Source organism: Cherax quadricarinatus, chromosome 75 (assembly GCF_038502225.1).
Source record: "Cherax quadricarinatus isolate ZL_2023a chromosome 75, ASM3850222v1, whole genome shotgun sequence".
Lineage (NCBI taxonomy): Eukaryota > Metazoa > Arthropoda > Malacostraca > Decapoda > Parastacidae > Cherax > Cherax quadricarinatus.
In genome coordinates, this window is record NC_091366.1 from 6,401,723 (window position 1) to 6,428,159 (window position 26,437).

The 26,437-nt window shown below is 46.0% G+C and overlaps 1 protein-coding gene across 2 annotated transcripts in view; it reads left to right on the forward strand.

Moving 5' to 3' along the window:
* The first annotated feature begins 285 nt into the window (after window positions 1–285).
* Window positions 286–26,437, forward strand: part of Shc (SHC-adaptor protein) — a 281,183-nt gene continuing 255,031 nt past the window's right edge. Inside the window, exon 1 of one of the 2 annotated variants that reach the window (XM_070100988.1) lies at window positions 286–424. In XM_070100988.1, coding sequence (XP_069957089.1) covers window positions 370–424 — 55 coding nt within the window. In that variant the 5' untranslated portion in view covers window positions 286–369. Of the gene's footprint in view, window positions 497–26,437 lie in introns of both variants that reach the window. The other variant, XM_070100987.1, reaches the window with a different exon arrangement.

A 26,437-nucleotide genomic window follows, 5' to 3' on the forward strand; every position in this document is an offset into this window, starting at 1 on the left:
TAGTAGTTAACATCTAGTTATCTACAAGTGTGATCGAGCACACAAGTGTTATAGAGATAACTTTATCTTACAAGATGACATAATTCAGTTAGTGTAGTGAGTTAACCGTGTTTATACACAAACTTACAATTCAGACATAAGTCAGAAGCATTGATCTACTGGCCCATGCTAGGCAGGTCTAGCTCACACCCACTCAGCGTGTGTGTGTGATAGTGAGACCAGTGCCAGCTACGGTAGACAGGTGTGTGTGTGACGGTGGGAGTAGCAGTAGCGCCTGCTACCTGTACAGGTGTGTTTGTGTTACCTGGGAGCAGCACTGCGCCTGCTACTGGAGACCAGGAGCATGTGACCAACTAGGGAACGAGCAAGATGTTCTCCCTCCGTCCTTATACGTCGCTGAGAGACGATGATGATACTGTTACTGGTAAGATGCACACGTTTCTCCATGTTTCTCACTCTACCCTTCAGCTCTCTGAGAGACATAACTCTCTTACTGGTAAGATGAATGTCTTTCTTATTTGTTGTCTCTCATTATCCCCTTCCTTCCTCACCGTACAAATATATCTCGGAAAATTATACAATAACAGGAGTGTTTCTCTCTGTATAAACGTATCTGTGTGTGTGTTTAAAATCACCTGTTTACTGTGATCTTATTGCATATATATATATATATATATATATATATATATATATAATATATATATATATATATATATATATATATAATGTAAATTATATATATATATATATATATATATATATATATATAGTATATACATATATATATATATATATATAAACATGCACATCCTGAAGTAGACTTCAAGATGTACATATTTATAGAGGGGGCACAAATATATCAGATCACTTTTTAGTTGTAGCTACAGTGAGAGTAAAAGGTAGATGTGATAATGGAAAATTGAAGCATCAAGTAAGAGAGAGGTGAAGGGTTATAAAAATAGGAGGCAGTTAGGGTAAGATATAAACTGTTGGAGGATAGATGGGCTAATGCGAGCATAGGCAATGGGGTAGAAGATGTATGGGGTAGGTTTAAGAATGTAGTGTTAGAGTGTTCAGCAGAAGTTTGTGGTTACAGGAAGTGGGTGCGGGAGGGAAGAAGAGCGATTGGTGGAATGATGTAAAGAGAGAAAAGGGAGAAGAAGTTAGCATATGAGAAGTTTTTACAAAGTAGAAGTGATGCAAGGAGGGAAGAGTATATGGCGAGAAAGAGAGAGGTTAAGAGAGTAGTGAAGTATTGTAAAAAGAGAGCAAATGAGAGAGTGTGTGAGATGTTATCAACAAATTTTGTTGAAAACAAGAAAAGTTTTGGAGTGAGATTAACAAGTTAAGGAAGCCTAGAGAACAAATGGATTTGTCAGTTAAAAATAGGAGAGGAGAGTTATTAAATGAAGAGTTAGAGGTATTGGGAAGACGGAGGGAATATTTTGAGGAATTGTTAAATGTTGATGAAGATAGGGAAGCTGTGATATAGGGCAAGGAGGAATAACAACTTGTAAGAGTGAGGAAGAGCCAGTTGTGAGTGTGGGGGAAGTTCGTGAGGCAGTAGGTAAAATGAAAGGGGCTGAGGCAGCTCGGATTGATGCAGTATGTGGTGTGAATATAATGCAGAGAATTCGTAGCTTGGAAATTAGGAGGAGGTGCAGGATTACCATTATCCAGAGGGCTGAGGAAGGGTTATTGAGGTGGTTCGGACATGGAGAGAGGATGGAACAAAATAGAATGACTTCGAGAGGGTATAAATCTGTGGTGGAGGGAAGGCGGGGTAGGGGTCGGCCTAGGAAAAGTTGGAGGGAGGGAGTAAAGGAGGTTTTGTGTGCGAGGGGCTTGGACTTCCAGCAAGCATGCGTGAGCGTATTTGATGGGAGTGAATGGAGACAAATGGTTTTTAGGACTTGACGTGCTGTTGGAGTGTGAGCAAAGTAACATTTATGAAGGGGTTCAGGGAAACCGGCAGGCTGGACTTGAGTCCTGGAGATGGGAAGTACAGTGCCTGCACTCTGAAGGAGGGGTGTTAATGTTGCAGTTTAAAAACTGTAGTGTAAAGCACCCTTCTGGCAAGACAGTGATGGAGTGAATGATGGTGAAAGTTCTTTTTCGGACCACCCTGCCTTGGTGGGAAACAGCAGCCGATGTGTTAATAAAACGTGTTAATTAAATTATATATATATATATATATATATATATATATATATATATATATATATATATATATATATATATATATATATATATATGTCGTGCCGAATAGGCAGAACTTGCAATCTTGGCTTAAATAGCAACGCTCATCTTGCCATATAGGACAAGCGAAAATTTGTGTATGCAATAATTTCTCCAAAATCACTCTGAGCCTGACGAAAAAAATATATTTCACTGTGTTTGTTAAGTATTAAATTATTGTAAACAAATCTAAAATATATTTAGTTGGGTTAGGCTAAAATAAATTGCTCTTGTTATAATAAGGTTAGGTAAGTTTTCTAAGATTCTTTTGGTGCAAAATTAAAAATTTTAACATTAACATTAATGAAAAAAGTATATCTTTAAACGAATAAGAGAAATTTTCAGAAAGGACTTAATTTTAAATGAGTTCTTGCTAATTGACCAGTTTTACATATTCGGCACGACATATATATATATATATGTATATATATGTATATATATATATGTATATATATGTATATATATATATATATATGTATATATGTATATATATATATGTTTGTGTGTGTGTAAAGACTTGTGTATATGTCATTGTACTTAGTATATATACACTGAGAGGTATATATACACTGAGAGGTATATATCGTTGTTATACATGAATGGGGATGGGTGTGTACCTTGAATAGAACCAGTAGGCCTTTAACAGTGAGGCCTCTAAATCACGGCACGGTCCTGTCTGGTCTTGAGGCGTAACATTGTATATTAGGCTTACTGAGGTCTCCATATATCTGGTCTCAGGCCTCGGTCTTCAGCCTTTGTCTCAGGTCTAAGACCAAGGTGAGGATAGCGTTCGTGACAACGTCCCGTAGCTGCTCGATCTCTAGCGCACTCAGCTCACACACTGAAGTCCGGGGTTCGAATCTCCTCCTGTACGGCTGGAAAACATCAGGGACGTGTTTCCATAAGACACCTGCTGTCCCTGTCCCTGTTCACCCATCAGTTTAAAATAGGTACCTGGGTGTTAGTGGACTGGTGTTTGTCGCATCCTGGGACAAAACTGACCTAATTTGAGGGAAATGTTATAGATAACAAGGGACTTTCTATATAGTAGTATGTCACTGATGTCAGCTATGGTCTGTATACCTTGTACATGTACTTGTAGCAAATAATTATTATTATTATTATTATTATTATGCTGTCCCTTACGTCCCTTCCTGTCACTCTTCCTTCTCTCCTACTTCCATCCTTCCTTTATCCTCTTCCTCCCTTTCATATAATACCATGGGTCTACCTACCTGGAGAGTGTTCCGGGGGTCGACGCCCCCGCGGCCCAGTCCATGATCAGGCTTCGTGGTGGATCAGGACCTGATCAACCAGGCTGTTACTGCTGGCCACACGTTGTCCAACGTACGAACCACAGCCCGGCTGGGTGCCTGTCCAGTGCCTTCTTGAAGACAGCCAGGGGTCTATTGGTAATCCCCCTTATGTTTGCTGGGAGGCAGTTGAACAGTATTGGGCCCCTGACACTTATTGTGTTGTCTCTCAACGTACTCGTGGCGCCCCTGCTTTTCATTGGGGGAATGTTGCATCGTCTTCCGAGTCTTGCTTTAGTAGGGAGTAATTTCTGTGTGTAAATTTGGTACTAATCCCTCTAGGATTTTCCAAGTGTATATTATAATGTATCTTTCTCGCCTGCGTTCCAAGGAGTACAGGTCAAGGGACTTCAACCGTTCCCAGTAACTGAGGTGCTTTATGGTACTTATACGTACAGTGAAAGTTCTCTGTACATTCTCCAGGTCAGCAGTTTCACCTGCCTTGAAAGTGACCGTTAATGTGCAGCAATATTCCAGCCTAGAGACAACAAGTGACTTATTATTGACTCAGATTTTACTTATATTAATGAATGAATGAAACTCACTCTCTCTCTCTCTCTCTCTCTCTCTCTCTCTCTCTCTCTCTCTCTCTCTCTCTCTCTCTCTCTCTCTCTCTCTCTCTCTCTCTCTCTCTCTCCACCGGAAACGGGCGTGTCTTCTTGACATGCCTTGGCTGACACGCGCGCTCTCCACTAGAAGTGCGTACTCGTACTCTCCCACTTGTACTTACCTAGTTGTACTTGCACTCACCCATTTGTACTCACCCATGTCATGTGTGTACTCACCAATATGTGATTGGAGGGGTTGAGTCTTAGCTCCTGGCCCCCCTAGTAGCTGTAGGTGTGTGTGTGTGAACTCACCTGTTGGTATTTGCAGGGGTCGAGTCTTGGCTCTTGGCCCCGTTAGGAGCTGTGTGTGAGTGTATTTGTGTACTCATCTGTTTGTGGTTGCAGGGGTCGAGTCGTAGCTCCTGATTCTGCCTCGTGTGTGTGTGTTTGTGTGTGTGTGTGTGTGTGTGTGTGTGTGTATTCACCTATTTGTATTTGCGGGAATCGGGATTCAGCTCTTAGTCCCGCTATTTATACTAAAATCATCATTATTCATCCCTATTCTCTTAGGCGCTGTCATACCTTATTCTGAAACTTTGTATGCGTATGAGCGATAATTTGTGCTTACAAATATATCATCCTAGGAAGTATTGTATTACATGGTGCGGAGAGCAGTTGGTGACTTTGGTCAGTGTTGACAGTGTGTGTAGTGCCGCTTGCTATAAAAGATACACTGTTTTTTGTATTAAGCTAAGTAGACGCACAGTGTGTTGCTACACTATTCTGTATGATAGTTACAAAGTGGGAACACCAGCAGTGTTGCTACACTATTCTGTATGATAGTTACACAGTGAGAACACCAGCAGTGTTGCTACACTATTCTGTATGATAGTTACACACTGGGAACACCAGCAGTGTGTTGCTACACTATTCTGTATGATAGTTACACACTGGGAACCCTAGGTGTGTTGCAACACTGTTCTGTATGATTGTTACACAGTGGGAACACCAGCAGTGTTGCTACACTATTCTGTATGATAGTTGCACAGTGGGAACACCAACAGTGTGTTGCTACACTATTCTGTATGATAGTTACACAGTGAGAACACCAGCAGTGTTGCTGCACTATTCTGTACGATAGTTACACAGGGGGAACACCAGCAGTGTTGCTACACTATTCTGTATGATAGTTACACAGTGGGAACACCAGCAGTGTTGCTACACTATTCTGTATGATAGTTGCACAGTGGGAACACCAGCAGTGTGTTGCTACACTATTCTGTATGGTAGTTACACAGTGGGAGCACCAGCAGTGTGTTGCTACACTATTCTGTATGATAGTTACACAGTGGGAACACCAGCAGTGTGTTGCTACACTATTCTGTATGATAGTTACACAGTGAGAACACTATTCTGTATGATAGTTACACAGTGGGAACACCACCAGTGTTGCTACACTATTCTGTATGATAGTTACACAGTGGGAACACCAGCAGTGTTGCTACACTATTCTGTATGATAGTTACACAGTGAGAACACCAGCAGTGTTGCTACACTATTCTGTATGATAGTTACACAGTGGGGACACCAGCAGTGTGTTGCTACACTATTCTGTATGATAGTTACACAGTGGGAACACCAGCAGTGTGTTGCTACACTATTCTGTATGATAGTTACACAGTGGGAACACCAGCAGTGTGTTGCTACACTATTCTGTATGATAGTTACACACTGGGAACCCTAGGTGTGTTGCAACACTATTCTGTATGATAGCTACACAGTGGGAACACCAGCAGTGTTGCTACACTATTCTGTATGATAGTTGCACAGTGGGAACACCAACAGTGTGTTGCTACACTATTCTGTATGATAGTTACACAGTGAGAACACCAGCAGTGTTGCTACACTATTCTGTACGATAGTTACACAGTGGGAACACCAGCAGTGTTGCTACACTATTCTGTATGATAGTTACACAGTGGGAACACCAGCAGTATTGCTACACTATTCTGTATGATAGTTGCACAGTGGGAACACCAGCAGTGTGTTGCTACACTATTCTGTATGATAGTTACACAGTGGGAACACCAGCAGTGTGTTGCTACACTATTCTGTATGATAGTTACACAGTGGGAACACCAGCAGTGTTGCTACACTATTCTGTATGATAGTTACACAGTGGGAACACCAGCAGTGTTGCTACACTATTCTGTATGATAGTTACACAGTGGGAACACCAGCAGTGTGTTGCTACACTATTCTGTATGATAGTTACACAGTGGGAACACCAGCAGTGTGTTGCTACACTATTCTGTATGATAGTTACACAGTGGGAACACCAGCAGTGTGTTGCTACACTATTCTGTATGATAGTTACACAGTGGGAACCCTAGGTGTGTTGCTACACTATTCTGTATGATAGTTACACAGTGGGAGCACCAGCAGTGTGTTGCTACACTATTCTGTATGATAGTTACACAGTGGGAACACCAGCAGTGTGTTGCTACACTATTCTGTATGATAGTTACACAATGGGAACACCAGCAGTGTGTTGCTACACTATTCTGTATGATAGTTACACAGTGGGAACACCAGCAGTGTGTTGCTACACTATTCTGTATGATAGTTACACAGTGGGAACACCAGCAATGTGTTGCTACTCTATTCTGTGTGATAGTTACACAGTGGGAACCCCAGCTGTGTTGCTACACTATTCTGTATGATAGTTACACAGTGGGAACACCAGCAGTGTGTTGCTACACTCTTCTGTATGATAGTTACACAGTGGGAACACCAGCAGTGTGTTGCTACACTATTATGTATGATAGTTACACAGTGGGAACACCAGCAGTGTGTTGCTACACTATTATGTATGATAGTTACACAGTGGGAACACCAGCAGTGTGTTGCTACACTATTCTGTATGATAGTTACACAGTGGGAACACCAGCAGTGTGTTGCTACACTAATCTGTATGATAGTTACACAGTGGGGACACCAGCAGTGTGTTGCTACACTATTCTGTATGACAGTTACACAGTGGGAACACCAGCAATGTGTTGCTACACTAATCTGTATGATAGTTACACAGTGGGAACACCAGCAGTGTGTTGCTACACTATTCTGTATGATAGTTACACAGTGGGAACACCAGCAGTGTGTTTCTACACTATTCTGTATTATAGTTACACAGTGGGAACACCAGCAGTGTGTTGCTACACTATTCTGTATGATAGTTACACAGTGGGAACTCCAGCAGTGTTGCTGCACTATTCTGTATGATAGTTACACAGTGGGAACACCAGCAGTGTGTTGCTACACTATTCTGTATGATAGTTACACGGTGGGAACACGCACAGTGTGTTGCTACACTATTCTGTATGATAGTTACACAGTGGGAACATCTGCAGTGTGCTGCTACACTATTCTGTATGATAGTTACACAGTGGGAACACCAGCAGTGTGTTACTGCACTATTCTGTATGATAGTTACATTGTTGGAACACCAGCAGTGTGTTGCTACACTATTCTGTATGATAGTTACACAGTGGGAACACCAGCAATGTGTTGCTACACTATTCTGTATGATAGTTACACAGTGGGAACACCAGCAGTGTGTTGCTACACTATTCTGTATGATAGTTACACAGTTGGAACACCAGCAGTGTGTTGCTACACTATATGATAGTTACATTATAGAAAAGCTGTAGCAACACACTGCTGGTGTTCCCACTGTGTAACTATCATACAGAACAGTGTAGCAACACATTGCTGGTGTTCCCACTGTGTAACTACCATACAGAATAGTGTAGCAACATACTGCTGGTGTTCCCACTGTGTAACTACCATACAGAATAGTGTAGCAACACACTGCTGGTGTTCCCACTGTGTAACTATCATACAGAGTAGTGTAGCAACACACTGCTGGTGTTCCCACTGTGTAACTGTCATACAGAATAGTGTAGCAACACTGCTGGTGTTCCCACTGTGTAACTATCATACAGAATAGTGTAGCAACACTGCTGGTGTTCTCACTGTGTAACTATCATACAGAATAGTGTAGCAACACTGCTGGTGTTCCCACTAACTACAATATGAATGTGTTTAGTGGGTATCCTAAGGGTGTATGGGTGTACCTAAGGGCTTGGGGTGTACCCACACTAGTCAGTAACCAGTAACTCGAAGGGTATAGGAGGGTTGGTAGGGCCCATCGCCCTAGAGGACGCCGCCCTGCCCACCATGCATGACCTTCACTCTCAAGGGCGCAGCTCGAAGACACTTTGACGCTGAACTCGCTTCAATTGCACGCACGCACTTGCACTTATACAGGTGCTAGTAAGTGGAATGTGCTGGATGAAGTGCTTCCAGTCTAGAATTGGTTATTTAGGTTATAGATACTATTAGGAGTAGTAACAGCCTGGTTGATAAGGTGCTGATCCACCGGGAGGCCTGGTTAAGGACTGAGCGGCGGGGGCGTTGACCCCCAGAACGACCTCCAGATAGCTAAGACTCGTCCCCTGCAACCACCTATAGGTGAGTACGTATAGCTGAGTATTACTCACGAAATCGTAATGACACGATTGCAAACAAACCATACCACGGGCGGGATTTGAACCCGCGGTCAGAGAGTCTCAAAACTCCAGACCGTCGCTGGAGATTCGTCTGTAAAAACTTGCATTTGTGGTCACAGTGGTGGCCTATGCTAATCTTCCTATGGTGTAGAAATATACCTAGTTGGATGAATCTTGTGATGAATGGTTTGAAAAACCATTATTGTGGCTAGCTGGTCCAGTGGCTAACGCGACGGTCTGGAGTTTTGAGACTCTCTGACCGCGGGTTCAAATCCCGCCCGTGGTATGATAGGTGAGTACATATAGGTGAGTACGCTTACCTCAGGTATGAACCGATTGGGAGCCGTCCAAGAACCTGAACCCCCAATCCTCCATCCTATCCCTAATCTCCAAGGGGACTGATCTCCCATTATGTTCCAAGGCAGGACTAAGAAGCAGTGTGGCTGTCAGACAGTGAGAAATACAGGTCATTGGGACTTTCACATCAGAGCTTATTTCTTGGGTAGCATTGAAAATTGGGTTGGGCAAATGTTTTGTTAGTGGGATGAATTGTAAAGGACCTGCCTAGTATGGGCCAACAGGCCTCCTGCAGTGTTCCTCCTTTCTTATGTTCTTATGTTATGTTCATCTTGGAAAGTACTGAAAGAGTAGAAGAGGACAATCCTGGTAGCATAGCTACCACAGAAACAAGACTTAGTAGCAACATATGAGGTTTTTACAGAAGAATATCAAGTGCTGTGAGTTGGACCTGACTAGCTTGTGCTAGTGGGTCTGATGACGTTCTCCTTCTTTAAGTGGATGTGACCTGACCTGACTAGGTTGGGTCATTGGCTTAATCCGATAGGAGACCGGAACCTGCCTCGCATGGACCAGTAGGCCTCTTGCAGTGTTCCTTCTTTCTTATGTTCTTATGTAGTAAGAGAAATTGAAACAATTACATTTTGGGATACAAATGAATAGTATACAGCACCGACAAGATGAAGATTAGACACCTGTGCAACACCTGGCTATCTTTATTATAGACGTTTCGCCCTCCAGTGGCTTTATCAGTACAAATTCTAGGACATAATTGGAAGACAGTAGAACAGTATACAGAAGATGAGGTAATCAGTCCCTCCTCATCTTTCAATTTAATAATAATAATCGTTAATTCTATAAGTACATATACAGGTCTAGCTGACATCTCTGACATACTACTATATAGACAGCCACTTAAGAACATAAGAATGTAGGAACACTGCAGAAGGCCTACTGGCCCATACGAGGCAGGTCCTTATCAAAACGACATCTACCTAAAGCTACTCAATGGTATTATATACCATTCGTACACAACTTGTCAGACACTGCAACATCATGGAATCTTAATTCTGAGGACATGTACATAACCTTCACGACTACGACTACTACCTGGTTACCTGGAGGTTATTCCGGGGATCAACGCTCCCGCGGCCCGGTCCATGACCAGGCCTCCCGGTGGATCAGGGCCTGATCAACCAGGCTGTTATTGCTTGCTGCACGCAGTCCAATGTACGAGCCACAGCCCGGCTGATCCGGCACTGACTTTAGGTATCTGTCCAGCTCTCTCTTGAAGGCAGCCAGGGGGTTATTGGTAATTCCCCTAATGCTTGATGGGAGGCTGTTGAACAGTCTTGGGCCCCAGACACTTATGGTGTTTTCTCTTAGTGTACCAATGGCGCCCCTACTTTTTATTGGGGGCATTTTGCATCGCCTGCCCAGTCTTTTACTTTCGTAGGGAGTGATTTCTGTGTGCAGATTTGGGACCATTCCTTCCAGGATTTTCCAAGTGTAGATTATGATATATCTCTCCCTCCTGCGTTCCAACGAGTACAAGTCAAGTGCTTCCAAGCGTTCCCAGTAGTTAAGGTGCTTGACAGAACTTATACGTGCAGTAAAGGATCTCTGTACACTCTCTAGATCTGCGATTTCACCTGCTTTAAATGGAGATGTTAATGTACAGCAGTATTCCAGCCTAGAGAGAACAAGTGATTTGAAAAGGATCTTGGCTTGGCATCTCTCGTTTTGAACGTTCTCATTATCCATCCTATCATTTTCTTTGCACGTGCGATCGTGGCACTGTTGTGATCCTTGAAAGTGAGATCCTCAGACATCACTACTCCCAGGTCCCTTACATTATTTTTCCGCTCTATTGTATGGCCAGAGTCTGTAGTATACTCTGTTCTAGTTATTATCTCCTCCAGTTTTCCATAACGAAGTAGTTGGAATTTGTTCTCATTGAACATCATATTGTTTACCGTTGCCCACTGGAAAACTTTGTTTATATCTTCTTGGAGGTTAACCGCGTCCTCAGCAGATGACAGCCTCATGCAGATCCTAGTATCATCCGCAAAGGATGATACGGTGCTGTGGTGTATATCTCTGTTTATGTCTGATATGAGGATAAGGAATAAGATGGGGGCGAGTAATGTGCCTTGTGGAACAGAGCTCTTCACTATGGCGGCCTCCGATTTAACTCTGTTGACCACTACTCTTTGTGTTCGATTTTTAGGAAGTTGAAGATCCATCTTCCCACTTTCCCAGTTATTCATTTAGCACGTATTTTATGGGCTATTACGCCATGATCGCATTTGTCAAATGCTTTTGCAAAGTCTGTGTATATTACATCTGTATTCTGATTTTCTTCCATGCTGAGCATTTCGGGCAAATTAGGTCAGTTGTTTCCCAGGATGCGACCCACACCAGCCGACTAACACCCAGGTACCCATTTTATACTGATGGGTGAACAAGGACAGCAGGTGTCTTATGGAAACACGTCCCTAATATTTTCCAGCCGTACCGGAGATTCAAACTCCGGACCTCAGTGTTTGAGGTGAGTGCGCTAACGATCGAGCTACGGGACAACGTAGGACTGAAGAAGCTACTGGTTTGTAAAACATTTCCACAATAATAATACCCTGATGTTGCACAAGTGTCTCATCAAATAGTAAGAGATATTTTTAAATTATAACCTCGGGGGGTGAATATATTAAGTAGCGTCAGTGATCCATGGAGTTAGTGCTGTTCTTAAGAGCAGCACATCCTCAGTGTTAAGCTTCCTCCACTACCTTTGTAATCAAGACTGTGTGTCTGTGTATTATGTATCTGCAGTTACCAATACCTTTGTAAATAAGACTTATGTATCGTGTTTGTATCTGCAGTTATCACTCGCTGCCTTGACAGTTAACACTGCCTTTATATATTAGCATGGTATAATTGCAGTAAATTCTGGGGAAATTTGTCGATGTTGAGAACCTTAAGTCAGCAGTTGGAGACACTTCAAGCGTGACCTCTGTACTCTGTACCAGTGTAATGTACTGCAGTCTGATATATCGTGTTCATCCTGCTCTCCACACATTGTACATCCACTCTTGTAGTTGCTACATCAACCTGCTGTATATTGTGTGGTACTACCACTAGTACATCCACTACCACTTGTACAACCACTACCATCACTACCACTAGTGCTACCACTACCATCACTACCACTAGTACATCCACTACCATCACTACCACTAGTACATCCACTACCATCACTACCACTAGTACATCCACTACCATCACTACCACTAGTACATCCACTACCATCACTACCACTAGTACATCCACTACCACTTGTACAACCACTACCATCACTACCACTAGTACATCCACTACCATCACTACCACTAGTACATCCACTACCACTTGTACAACCACTACCATCACTACCACTAGTACATCCACTACCACTAGTACATCCACTACCACTTGTACAACCACTACCATCACTACCACTAGTACATCCACTACCATCACTACCACTAGTACATCCATTACCACTTGTACAACCACTACTACCACTACCACTAGTATAACCACTACTGCTAGTACAACCACTAATGCTAGTACAACCACTACTACCACTACCACTAGTACAACCACTACCATCACTACCACTAGTACATCCACTACCACTTGTACAACCACTACTACCACTACCACTAGTACTACCACTACCATCACTACCACTAGTACATCCACTACCACTTGTACAACCACTACCATCACTACCACTAGTACTACCACTACCACTAGTACCACCATTACCACTAGTATAACCACTACCACTAGTACAACCACTACTACCACTACCACTAGTACAACCACTACCACCACTACCACAACCACTACTACCACTACCACTAGTACTACCACTACCACTAGTATAACCACTACCACTAGTACAACCACTACTACCACTAACACTAGTACAACCACTACTACCACAACCACTACTACCACTACCACTAGTACTACCACTACCACTAGTATAACCACTACCACTAGTACAACCACTACTACCACTACCACTAGTATAACCACTACCACTAGTACAACCACTACTACCACTAGTACATCCACTACCACTTATACAAGCACTACTACCACTACCACTAGTATAACCACTACCACTAGTATAACCACTACCACTATTACAACCACTACTACCACTACTACCACTACCACCACTAGTACTACCACTACCACTATTACAACCACTACCATCACTACAACCACTACCACTAATACAACCACTACCACCACTATCATTAGTATAATCACTACCACTAGTACAACCACGACCACCTCTACCACTAGTACAACCACTACCACCAGTACTACTGCTACCACAACCACAAGTACTACCACCACTGCCACTAGCACAACCACTACCAATACCATCACAGTACTAGCACCACTACCAGTACCATCACACTACTACCACCACTACCAGTACCATCACAGTACTACCACCACTACCAGTACCATCACAGTACTACTACCACTACCAGTACCATCACAGTACTACCACCACTACAAGTACCATCACAGTACTCGCTGTCATTGTGTCCTCTGTGATTGTCGCTGTTAAAGATTAGTTGGAGGTACATCCTGTCATGTATGTGTGTATGTAGGTACTAGTGTGTGTATGTAGGTACTAGTGTGTGTATGTAGGTACTAGTGTGTGTATGTAGGTACTAGTGTGTGTGTATGTAGGTACTAGTGTGTGTATGTAGGTACTAGTGTGTGTATGTAGGTACTAGTGTGTGTATGTAGGTATTCGTGTGTGTGTATGTAGGTACTAGTGTGTGTATGTAGGTATTAGTGTGTGTATGTAGGTACTAGTGTATATATGTAGGTTTTAGTGTGTGTGTATGTAGGTACTAGTGTGTGTATGTAGGTATTAGTGTGTGTGTATGTAGGTACTAGTGTGTGTATGTAGGTATTAGTGTGTGTATGTAGGTACTAGTGTGTGTATGTAGGTATTAGTGTTTGTGTATGTAGGTACTAGTGTGTGTATGTAGGTATTAGTGTGTGTATGTAGGCATTAGTGTATGTAGGTACTAGTGTGTGTATGTAGGTATTAGTGTGTGTATGTAGGTACTAGTGTGTGTATGTAGGTATTAGTGTGTGTATGTAGGTATTAGTGTGTATGTAGGTACTAGTGTGTGTATGTAGGTATTAGTGTGTGTATGTAGGTACTAGTGTGTGTATGTAGGTATTAGTGTGTGTATGTAGGTACTAGTGTGTGTAAGTAGGTATTAGTGTGTGTATGTAGGTATTAGTGTGTGTATGTAGGTATTAGTGTGTGTATGTAGGTATTAGTGTGTGTATGTAGGTACTAGTGTGTGTATGTAGGTATTAGTGTGTGTATGTAGGTACTATTGTGTGCATGTAGGCATTAGTGTGTGTATGTAGGTATTAGTGTGTGTATGTAGGTACTAGTGTGTGTGTATGTAGGTATTAGTGTGTGTATGTAGGTACTAGTGTGTGTGTATGTAGGTACTAGTGTGTGTGTGTGTGTGTAGGTATTAGTGCGTTTATGTAGGTATTAGTGTGTGTATGTAGGTATTAGTGTATGTAGGTATTAGTGTATGTAGGTACTAGTGTGTATGTAGGTACTAGTGTGTGTATGTAGATATTAGTGTGTGTATGTAGGTATTAGTGTGTATGTGGATCTTAGTGTATGTAGGTACTAGTGTGTATGTAGGTACTAGTGTGTGTATGTAGGTACTAGTGTTTGTGTATGTAGGTACTAATGTGTGTATGTAGGTACTAGTGTGTATGTAGGTACTAGTGTGTGTGTATGTAGGTACTAGTGTGTATGTAGGTACTAGTGTGTGTATGTAGGTACTAGTGTATGTAGGTACTAGTGTGTGTATGTAGGTACTAGTGTTTGTGTATGTAGGTACTAGTGTGTGTGTATGTAGGTACTAGTGTGTGTATGTAGGTATTAGTGTGTGTATGTAGGCACTAGTGCGTGTGTATGTTGGTACTAGTGTGTATATGTAGGTACTTGTGTGTGTATGTAGGTACTAGTGTGTATGGGGAGGTACTTGTGTATGTGTAGGTACTTGTGTATGTAGGTACTAGTGTTTATCAAGTCACAAAGAGATCTACCGGGGGGAGGGAGATGGTATATACAGCAACAGCTTGGTTGATCAGGCAAGCACCAGGCGAGCCTGGACCATGGCCGGGCTCCGGGAGTAGAAAGACTCTGGCAACTCATCAATGGTATATCAACGGTATTGAGTAGACTAGTGACAGATTAGACTAACACATGGTTGGGGAGAGGTTGGACTTGAGAAGGACCTGCCTACCTTGGACCAGTAGGTCTGCTGCTGTGGGTGTGGCCAGGGCGTGGGTGTGGCCAGGGCGTGAGTGTGCCCAGGGTGTGAATGGCCAGGGTGTGAACGTAGCCAGGGTGTGAGTGTGGCCAGGGTGTGAATGTCGCCAGGGTGCGGGTGTGGCCAGGTTGTGAATGTCGCCAGGGTGCGGGTGTGGCCAGGTTGTGAATGTGCCCAGGGTGTGAATGTGGCCAGGGTGTGAACGTAGCCAGAGTGTGGCCAGGGTGTGAATGTAGCCAGGGTGTGGGTGTGGCCAGGGCGTGAGTGTGCCCAGGGTGTGAATGTGGCCAGGGTGTGAATGTAGCCAGGGTGTGAGTGTGGCCAGGGTGTGAATGTAGCCAGGGTGTGGGTGTGGCTAGGGCGTGAGTGTGTCCTAGATGTGAGTGTGGCCAGGGCGTGAACGTAGCCTGGGTGTGGCCAGGGTGTGGGTGTGGCCAGGGCGTGTGCCCAAGGTGTGAGTGTGGCCAGGGTGTGAACGTAGCCTGGGCGTGGGTGTGGCCAGGGCGTGAGTGTGCCCAAGGTGTGAGTGTGGCCAGGGTGTGAACGTAACCAGGGTGTGGGTGTGGACAGGTTGTGAGTGCGGCCAGGGAGTGAGTGTGGTCAGGGTGTGAACGTAGCCTGGGTGTGGCCAGGGTGTGAGTGTGGCCAGGGTGTGAACGTAGCCTGGGTGTGGCCAGGGTGTGTACGTAGCCAGGGCGTGGGTGTGGCCAGGGAGTGTGCCCAAGGTGTGAGTGTGGCCAGGGTGTGAACGTAGCCTGGGTGTGGCCAGGGTGTGAGTGTGACCAGGGTGTGTACGTAGCCAGGGCGTGTGTGGCCAGGGTGTGAACGTAGCCTGGGTGTGGCCAGGGTGTGAGTGTGGCCAGGGTGTGTACTTAGCCAGGGAGTGAGTGTGGCCAGGGTGTGAACGTAGCCTGGGTGTGGCCAGGGTGTGTACGTAGCCAGGGAATGAGTGTGGCCAGGGTGTGAACGTAGCCTGGGTGTGGCCAGGGTGTGTACGTAGCCAGAGAGTGAGTGTGGCCAGGGTGTGAACGTAGCCTGGGTGTGGCCAGGGTGTGTACGTAGCCAGGGTGCGGGTGTGGCCAGGGCGTGAGTGTGCCCAAAGTGTGAGTGTGGCCAGGGTGTGAACGTAACCAGGGTGTGAGTGTGGACAGGTTGTGAGTGCTGCCAGGGTGTGAATGTAGCCAGGGTGTGGGTGTGGCCAGGGTGTGAATGTAGCCAGAGTGTGGGTGTGGCCATGGTGTGAACGTAGCCAGGGAGTGTGGCCAGGGTGTGAACGTAGCCTGGGTGTGGGCAGGGTGTACGTAGCCAGGGAGTGAGTGTGGCCAGGGTGTGAACGTAGCCTGGGTGTGGCCAGGGTGTGCACGTTGCCAGGGTGTGGGTGTGGCCAGGGCGTGAGTGTGCCCAAGGTGTGAGTGTGGCCAGGGTGTGAACGTAGCCAGAGTGTGGGTGTGGCCAGGGTGTGAACGTAGCCAGAGTGGGTGTGGCCAGGGTGTGAATGTAGCCAGAGTGTGGGTGTGGCCAGGGTGTGAACGTAGCCAGAGTGTGGGTGTGGCCAGGGTGTGAACGTAGCCAGTGTGGGTGTGGCCAGGGTGTGAATGTAGCCAGAGTGTGGGTGTGGCCAGGGTGTGAATGTAGCCAGAGTGTGGGTGTGGCCAGGGTGTGAACGTAACCAGGGTGTGAGGGTGGCCACGGTATGAATGTAGCCAGGGTGTGGGTGTGGCCAGGGTGTGAATGTAGCCAGAGTGTGGGTGTGGCCAGGGTGTGAACGTAGCCAGAGTGTGGGTGTGGCCAGGGTGTGAACGTAGCCAGTGTGGGTGTGGCCAGGGTGTGAATGTAGCCAGAGTGTGGGTGTGGCCAGGGTGTGAATGTAGCCAGAGTGTGGGTGTGGCCAGGGTGTGAACGTAACCAGGGTGTGAGGGTGGCCACGGTATGAATGTAGCCAGGGTGTGGGTGTGGCCAGGGTGTGAGTGGCCAGCCATGGTGTGTGGCAGTGTACCTGGCAGTAACAACCTGGCTGGTCACTCGCAGTACAAGTGTGGCAGTGTACCTGGCAGTAACAACCTGGTTGATCACTCTCATTACCAGTGTACCTGGCCATGTAGACACCGTAGTTGTAATATATAGACATGTGGGCAGCATATACAATGTGTACATTGTAACAGCATGTGGGCAGCATATACAATGTGTACATTGTAACAGCATGTGGGAAGCATATACAATGTGTACATTGTAACAGCATGTGGGCAGCATATACAATGTGTACATTGTAACAGCATGTGGGCAGCATATACAATGTGTACATTGTAACAGCATGTGGGCAGCATATACAATGTGTACCATTGTAACAGCATGTGGGCAGCGTATACAATGTGTACATTGTAACAGCATGTGGGCAGCATATACAATGTGTACCATTGTAACAGCATGTGGGCAGCGTATACAATGTGTACATTGTAACAGCATGTGGGCAGCATATACAATGTGTACATTGTAACAGCATGTGGGCAGCATATACAATGTGTACCATTGTAACAGCATGTGGGCAGCGTATACAATGTGTACATTGTAACAGCATGTGGGCAGCATATACAATGTGTACCATTGTAACAGCATGTGGGCAGCATATACAATGTGTACCATTGTAACAGCATGTGGGCAGCATATACAATGTGTACATTGTAACAGCATGTGGGCAGCATATACAATGTGTACATTGTAACTGCATGTGGGCAGCATACACAATGTGTACATTGTAACAGTATGTGGGCAGCATATACAATGTGTACATTGTAACAGCATGTGGGCAGCATATACAATGTGTACACTGTACAGCATGTGGGCAGCATACACAGTAGTCAAATCTAGAGACACTAAATCTAAGAACTAACTTAGACCCATACATCTCGGAAGTATATTTTGACGGTAAGTAAACACACTGACTTACACACTAAATCTAAACACAACTCTACACGTCAACAAAAGACGCAGATAGAATACACGGATAACCCGCACATAGGACAGAGAAGCTTACCACGACGTTTCGGTCCTGCTTGGACCATTTACAAGTCACACTAACACAAGAGAGTGGGGGAGCTGGTATATATAGGCCAGGGGGACGGGACCAAGAGAGGAAGAAAATGTAGTGGTAAGGCTGGTAGTGGAAGTAGTGGTGGTGGTGGAAGTAGATAGTAGGGAAGGTTATTTGTGTGTTGTTCCAGTCATGGTCTACCTGGAAGGTATTCCGGAGATCAACGCCTCCGCGGCCCGGTCCATGACCAGGCCTCCTGGTGGATTAGGGCCTTATCAATGAAGATGTTACTGCTGGTCGCACGTAGTCCAACGTACGAACCACAGCCCGGCTGATCCGGTACTGACTTTAGGTATCTGCCCAGCTCTCTCTCGAAGACAGCCAGGGGCCTATTGGTAATTTCCCTTATGCCTGGTGGGAGGCTGTTGAACAGTCTTGGACCCCGGACACTTACGGTGTTTTCTCTTAGTGTACCAAAGGTGCCCCTACTTTTCATTGGGGGTATGTTGCATCGCCTGCCATGTCTTTTGCTTTCGTATGGAGTGATTTCTGTGTGCAGATTAGGGACCAGTCCCTTCAGGATCTTCCAGGTCAAGTGCTTCCAAGCGTTCCCAGTAGTTAAGGTGTTTTATGGAACTTACACGTGCAGTAAAGGATCTCTGTACACTCTCTAGATCTGCAATTTCACCTGTCTTGAATGGAGATGTTAATGTACAGTAGTATTCCAGCCTAGAGAGAACAAGTGATTTGAAAAGGATCATCATTGGCTTAGCATCTCTTATCTTGAATGTTCTCATTCTCCATCCTATCAGTTTCCTCGCAGATGTGATAGTGGCATTGTTGTGGTCCTTGAAGGTGAGATCCTCAGACATTACTACTCCCAGGTCCCTCACATTATTTTTCCGCTCTATTGTATGGCCAGAGTCTGTAGTATACTCTGTTCTAGTTATTATCTCCTCCAGTTTTCCATAACGGAGTAGTTGGAATTTGTGCTCATTGAACATCATATTGTTTACCGTTGCCCACTGGAAAACTTTGTTTATATCTTCTTGGAGGTTAACCGCGTCCTCAGCAGATGACAGCCTCATGTAGATCCTAGTATCGTCTGCGAAGGATGATACGGTGTTGTGGTTTACATCTCTGTCTACGTCTGATATGACGATGAAGAACAGGAAAGGGACGAGTACTGTGCCATGTGGACCAGAGCTGTTCACTTTAGCAGCTTAACTCTGTTTATCACTACTCTTTGTGTGCGATTGGTTAAAAAGTTGAAGATCCATCTGCCCTCTTTGCCAGTTATCCCTTTAGCACGTATTTTGTGTGCTATTACACCATGGTTGCACTTGTCTAAGGCTTTTGCAAAGTCTGTGTATACTATATCTTCATTCTGTTTGTTTTCCAGTGCATCCAAGACCATATCATAGTCGTCCAGTTGTTGCGAGAGGCAGGAACGACCTGCTCTGAACCCATGTTGCCCTGGATTGTGCAGTTGTTGGGAATCCAAGAGGTTTGCAATCTTGCTTTTTAGACCTCTTTCAAAGATTTTTATGATGTGGGATGTTAAAGCTATTGGTTTGTAGTTCTTAGCTAATGGTTTGCTGCCACCTTTATGGAGTGGGGCTATATCCGTTGTTTTTAGTCACTGTGGAATCTCACCTGTTTCTAAGCTCCTTCCCCATAGTTTACTTAGGACTTGTGAGAGGGGTTTCATGCAGTTCTTAATGAACACAGATTTCCACGAGTCTTGGCCCGGGGCCGAGTGCATGGGCATGTTGTCAATGACTTAAAGTTTAGTGGAGTTAGGGTTATGTCAGAGATTTGGCATACATTGACAGATTTTTGAGGCTCATTCATGAAAAAATTATTTGGATTGTCTATCTTTAGACTGATTAGGGGCTCGCTGAAGACTGAGTCATATTGAGAGTTCAGTATCTCACTCATTTCTTTGTTGTCGTTTGTGTAGGATCCGTCTTGTCGGAGCAGGGGCCCTATATTAGACGTGATTTATGCCTTTTTTTTAGCATATGAAAAGAAATATTTCGAATTTCTTTCAATTTCACTAATCGCTTTTAGCTCCTCTTGTCTCTCCTGGATCCTGTACGAGTCCTTCAACTTAAGCTCAATATTTTCCACTTCCTTGGTGTTACACTCTTTTTTGGCTACGTAACGTAAATAAAAAGTCCTGGCTCCTAAAGGGTAAATGGCCTGGCAAGTCTAGGGACATTTAAATTATTTACCATTTAAAAAGAAACCACACTAAGGCCAGCTTGCACCTTCACATTAAATGTGGAACGTTAATTAGTCAATATTATTATTATTATTATTATTATTATTATTATTATTATTATTATTGTTATTATTATTATTATTATTATTATTATTATTATTATTATTATTATTATTATTATTATTATTATTATTATTATAAGGAAGGACACAAAAACTCACGTACAATCTACTCTTCTATAACCAATATCACTCCAGTTCACCTTTACCCAGTACTCACATTACCTCACTACCACACCGCTACTAGTGGGTAAAACAACAAATATAAACAGGGAGGCTCCATGACACCCCCGTCCTTTCTGCCGGTCTGTCTACTAGCAGGCAAAAACACTATACGGGTATTCTCCTAAAACTTAGACAGGCCTCTGCACACTTGAGTCTTACAGGTAAACATGAGAGCACTTAAACACAAAATTACCCATAGTACAAAGAAAAAAACAACTCACCAACACACCTACTCACTTTCATCTTGCTCCATCTGCTGTGCTTCGCCTGCGGCACAAAACACCTCATTCTCCTGGCCACTGACTCACCAGGAATAATACGCATTCGGTTTCAGTACAAATCTTCGAACTATGGGGCATTTTTATGCAATATTTTTACTGCAGCACACTGCGTAATTCCTAGTTAGTGCTTCCTTCCGTGTTTCAAATAATCTAGCATTCTTCAGGAGCTCAGTGATTCTTCTCCTTCTCCTGTAGAGGGAGCATCGCTCTCTCCAGTTTACTTCTTTTTTCTTAGGGGAATATACCTTGAACTTACTTCAGCTACCAGAAAGTTGATCTTTTCAAGGCATTGGTTAGGGTCTATGTTATTTAAGATATCTTCCCAACATGCTTTATTGAGGACATAGTTTACCTGGTCCCAGTTAATATTTTTGTTATTGAAATTATGCATTGTGCTGATCAGGACTCCTGTGCATGTAAGTCTGGACTTCGATTAGATTGTGATCGGAATTAGTTTTTTTTTTTTTTTATATGTTTCTTCCCCTCAAGGAAGGTTCCTTGATGTTGGTGAGGGGTTCTTTGATTTAGGAAATTGGATCTGTGCTCCAGTTCCTCGAATTAAGCCTGAATGCCTTCCACATCCCCCCCCCAGGCGCTGTATAATCCTCCGGGTTTAGCGCTTTCCCTTGATTAACAACATATATGTTTCTTACCAGGTCCTTATTATTTGTGAAAATAAGGTCAAGTGTGTTGTCCAGTCTTGTTGGTTCCACTGTCTGCTGACTTAAGGTGTGTTTATTGCAGAAATTCAGCAGCTCATCTGAGCTGCCTCCAGGCGTTATTTCTGCTATAACATTATTCGCTATATTGTTACATTTTGTATGTCTTAGAATGAGGTCACCAAGCAGCAAGATGTTTGGCAATGGGGCTGGAAGGTTTTTAATTTTCGATAGCTGTTCACAGGTATATACAGTATTAGAAGAGGTATAAGTAGAAGATTCCTGATACTGGCCACAGATAAGTCAGCGGTAAAGGATTGATCATAGAGTATACAAATTTAGTTTATGTAGTAAATTCCCACCACCAGTATTAAGCTTGCTACCAGTGTGTGTAGTTAGAGCTAGTGAGGGACTGACCTCCACATCTGGGTGTAAGTATAAAGTCAACTCGTCTTGAATTCAACCCCTTCACCCTGTTGACGTTTAACTGGCAGCCATTGGTAGTATAGCCACTGGGCCCAGATAACCATAAGACAGTAGCTACCAGTCTTTGGTTGATTACATTGAAGACGGAATACAAGAAGTGGTGGTGTCATACACATTGTATAACTAACTTACTGGGTGCACGATATATACACTACCTCTGTATGCAAACTGTACACTCTAGACACAGGTATATACACTAGCTATGTAGACAGGTATATACACTGGGTAGACACAGGTATATACACTAGGTATATAGACACAGGTATATACAGTAGGTATATAGTCTAGACACAGGTATATACACTATATACTCTAGACACAGGTATATATACTATATACTCTAGACACAGGTATATACACTATATACTCTAGACACAGGTATATACAGTATATACTCTAGACACAGGTATATACAGTATATACTCTAGACACAGGTATATACAGTATCTCCTAATACTGGGTCTTAACAATTCCTTAAGGCTATATAAGATAATTCTAGGGAATTAGATATTAAAGTTGGTGTTTTTAGGTGTGTGGGGAGGTAGGGAGGGGTGCTTGTTGTGGGGGAGGGGAGTGTGTGTGGGGAGGGAGGGAGGGGTGCTTGTTGTGGGGGAGGGGAGTGTGTGTGGGGAGGAGGGGTGCTTGTTGTGGGGCAGGGGAGTGTGTGTGGGAAGGGAGGGAGGGGTGCTTGTTGTGGGGGAGGGGAGTGTGTGTGGGGAGGGAGGGACGGAGGGGTGCTTGTTGTGGGGGAGGGGAGAGTGTGTGGGCAGTGAGGGAGGGGTGCTTGTGGGAGAGGGGAGTGTGTGTGTGGGATGGGTGGGAGGGGTGCTTGTTGTGGGGGAGGGGAGTGTGTGTGGGAAGGGAGGGAGGGGTGCTTGTTGTGGGGAGGGTGTGTGTGTGGGGAGGGGAGGGAGGGTGCTTGTTGTGGGGGTTGTTGTGGGGGAGGAGGGGTGGTTGTTGGGGTGGGGAGGAGGGGAGGGGTGTGTGGGAAGGGAGGAGGTGTTGTTGTGGGGAGGGGGTGTGGTGGGGAGGGGAGGGAGGGGTGCTTGTTGTGGGGAGGGGAGTGTGTGTGGGGAGGGAGGAGGGTTCTTGTTGGGGGTGGGGAGGGAGTGGGGAGGGGAGGGGAGGGAGGAGGGGTGCTTGTTGTGGGGAGGGGGAGGGGAGCGTGTGTAGGGGAGGGAGGGAGGAGTGCTTGTTGTGGGGGAGGGGAGTGTGTGTGGGGAGGGAGGGAGGAGTGCTTGTTGTGGGGGAGGGGAGTGTGTGGGGAGGAGGGGTGCTTGGGGGGGGGGAGGGGAGGGGAGGGTGGAGGGGTTGCTTGTGGGGGAGGGAGTGTGTGTGGGGGAGGGAGGGAGGGGTGCTTGTTGTGGAGGAGGGAGTGTGGTGTGGGGAGGGAGGAGGGGTTCTTGTGGGGGAGGGAGTGTGAGGGAGGAGGAGTGCTTGTGGGGGGAGGGGAGCGTGTGTGGGGAGGAGGGAGGGGTGCTTGTTGTGGGGAGGGTGTGTGTGGGGAGGGAGGGAGGGGTGCTTTTTGTGGGGTAGGGGAGTGTGTGTGGAGGGAGGGAGGGGTGCTTGTTGTGGGGAGGGGGAGTGTGTGTGGGAAGGAGGGAGGGGTGCTTGTTGTGGGGAGGAGTGTGTGGGAAGTGAGGAGGGGAGGTTGCTTGTTGTGGGGAGGGGGAGATGTGTGTGGGGAGGAAGGGATGCTTGTTGTGGGGAGAGGGGTGTGTGTGGGGAGGGAGGGAGGGGTGCTTGTTGTGGGGGAGGGGTGTGTGCGGAAGGGAGGAGGGGTGCTTGTTGTGGGTGAGGGGAGTGTGTGGGAAGGGAGGAGGGGTGCTTGTTGGGGGGTGGGGGAGGGGAGTGTGTGTGGGGAGGGAGGGGTGCATGTGGGGAGGGAGGGAGGGGTACTTGTTGTGGGGAGGAGTGTGTGTGGGGAGTTAGGGGTGGCCGAGGATTGGTGTGTGGTAGGAGGAGAGGGGTGCTTGTTGTGGGGAGGAGGGGGTGGGGAGGGAGGACGGAGGTGCTTGTTGTGGGGGAGGAGTGTGTGGGGGGGGAGGAGGGAGGGGTGCTTGTTGTGGGGAGGGGTGTGTGGGGGAGGGAGGGGAGGGTGGGGCTTGTTGTGGGGAGGGGAGTGTGTGTGGGGAGGAGGGAGGGGTGCTTGTTGTGGGGAGAGGGAGCGGGGTGTTGTGGGAAGGGAGGGGAGTGCTTGTTGAGGGAGGGAGTTGTGTGTGTGGGAAGGAGAGGGTGCTTGTTGTGGGGAGGGGAGGGTGTGTGTGGGGGAGGGGAGGGAGGAGGGGTGCTTGTTGTGGGGGAGGGGAGTGTGTGTGGGAAGGGAGGAGGGGTGCTGGGGAGGGGAGGGGAGGGTGCTTGTTGTGGGAGGGGAGTGTGTGTGGGAGGAGGAGGGGTGCTTGTTGTGGGGGAGAGTGATGTGTGGGGAGGGAGGGAGGGGTGCTTGATGGGGGAGAGTGTGTGTGTGGGAGGGAGGGAAGTGTGTGTGGGGAGGTAGGGAGGGGTCTTGTTGTGGGAGGGAGTGTGTGGGAGGGAGGAGGGAGGGGTAGGGAGGGAGGGAATTGCGTGGGGGGAAAGGAGTGTGTGTGGGGAGGGAGGAGGGTGCATTGTGTAGGGGAGGGGAGGGAATGGGGTGCTTGTGGGAGGGAGGGAGCTTGGGGGAAGGAGTTGGAGGGGAGGAGTGTTGTAGGGGAGGGAGGGAGGGGGTGCTTGTGGGGAGGGAGGAGCTTGCCAGGGGGAGGGGGAGGTGGGGGAGGAATTGGTGCTTGTTGTGGGGGAGGAGAGTGTGTGGGGAGGGAGGGGTGCTTATTGTAGGGGAGGGAGGGAGGGGTGCTTGTTGTAGGGGAGGGAGAGGAGGTAGGGGGGATGATTATGACTGGGGGATGGGAAGACGGGTGTATGTGTGTACCTGTGTGAGTGTGAAGGTCAGTAACCTGCGTGGCCTCAACCTATTACTGATACAACACTCCCATTCTCTCTCTCTATCTCTCTCTCTCTCTCTCTCTCTCTCTCTCTCTCTCTCTCTCTCTCTCTCTCTCTCTCTCTCTCTCTCTCTCTCTCTCTCTCTCTCTCTGTCTGTCTGTCTCTCTCTCTCTCTCTCTCTCTCTCTCTCTCTCTCTCTCTCTCTCTCTCTCTCTCTCTCTCTCTCTCTCTCTCTCTCTCTCTCTCTCTCTCTCTCTCTCTCTCTCTCTCTCTCTCTCTCTCTCTCTCTCTCTCTCTCTCTCTCTCTCTCTCTCTCTCTCTCTCTCTCTCTCTCTCTCTCTCTCTCTCTCTCTCTCTCTCTCTCTCTCTCTCTCTCTCTCTCTCTCTCTCTCTCTCTCTCTCTCTCTCTCTCTCTCTCTCTCTCTCTCTCTCTCTCTCTCTCTCTCTCTCTCTCTCTCTCTCTCTCTCTCTCTCTCTCTCTCTCTCTCTCTCTCTCTCTCTCTCTCTCTCTCTCTCTCTCTCTCTCTCTCTCTCCTCTTCTTTCTATTCTTCCTCTTATTCCTTGTATTCCTCCTGTTATTCCTTCTATTCTTCCTGTTATTCCTCTTCCTCCATTGATTGTAATGGTAGGCACAATAAAGTAACATAAAGCACCTGACAATCACTGTCATTATTATCGTTATTATGGGAGCGGAAGAGTGACCAGGAATTAATGAGACTCTCACCTGCTCTCTGAAGCACTCTGACTCAGTAGACACCTCCAGTGTCCCTTGGCCTGGTAGACAACGCTCTCGCTTCACAAAATGAGGGTCCGTGTTCCATCCCCGCCAAGGGTGGAAACACTGAGCGTGTTTCCTTACACCTGTTGTACCGTTCACCTAGCAAACAAGTAGGTACCTGGGTTTTACTTGGCTGGTGTGGGTGGCATCCTGGGGTACAAGATGGAAGGACAACGGTGGAAATAGGACAGACAGTCCTAGATGACGCACTGACTGGTACAAAATTAACCAAGAACTATCAGACTTGGTGACTTCGACCTGCCTAACATGGGCCAGTAGGCCTGCTGCAGTGCTCCTTATGTTCTGGGAAACAGTCATGAGCTCCTTAATCCTCATCAAGCGCCTAGAATAGCTGAATACGAAATCTGTGCCATTGAGGAACCCCAGAAGATTACATGATGGAAGATGACATCCT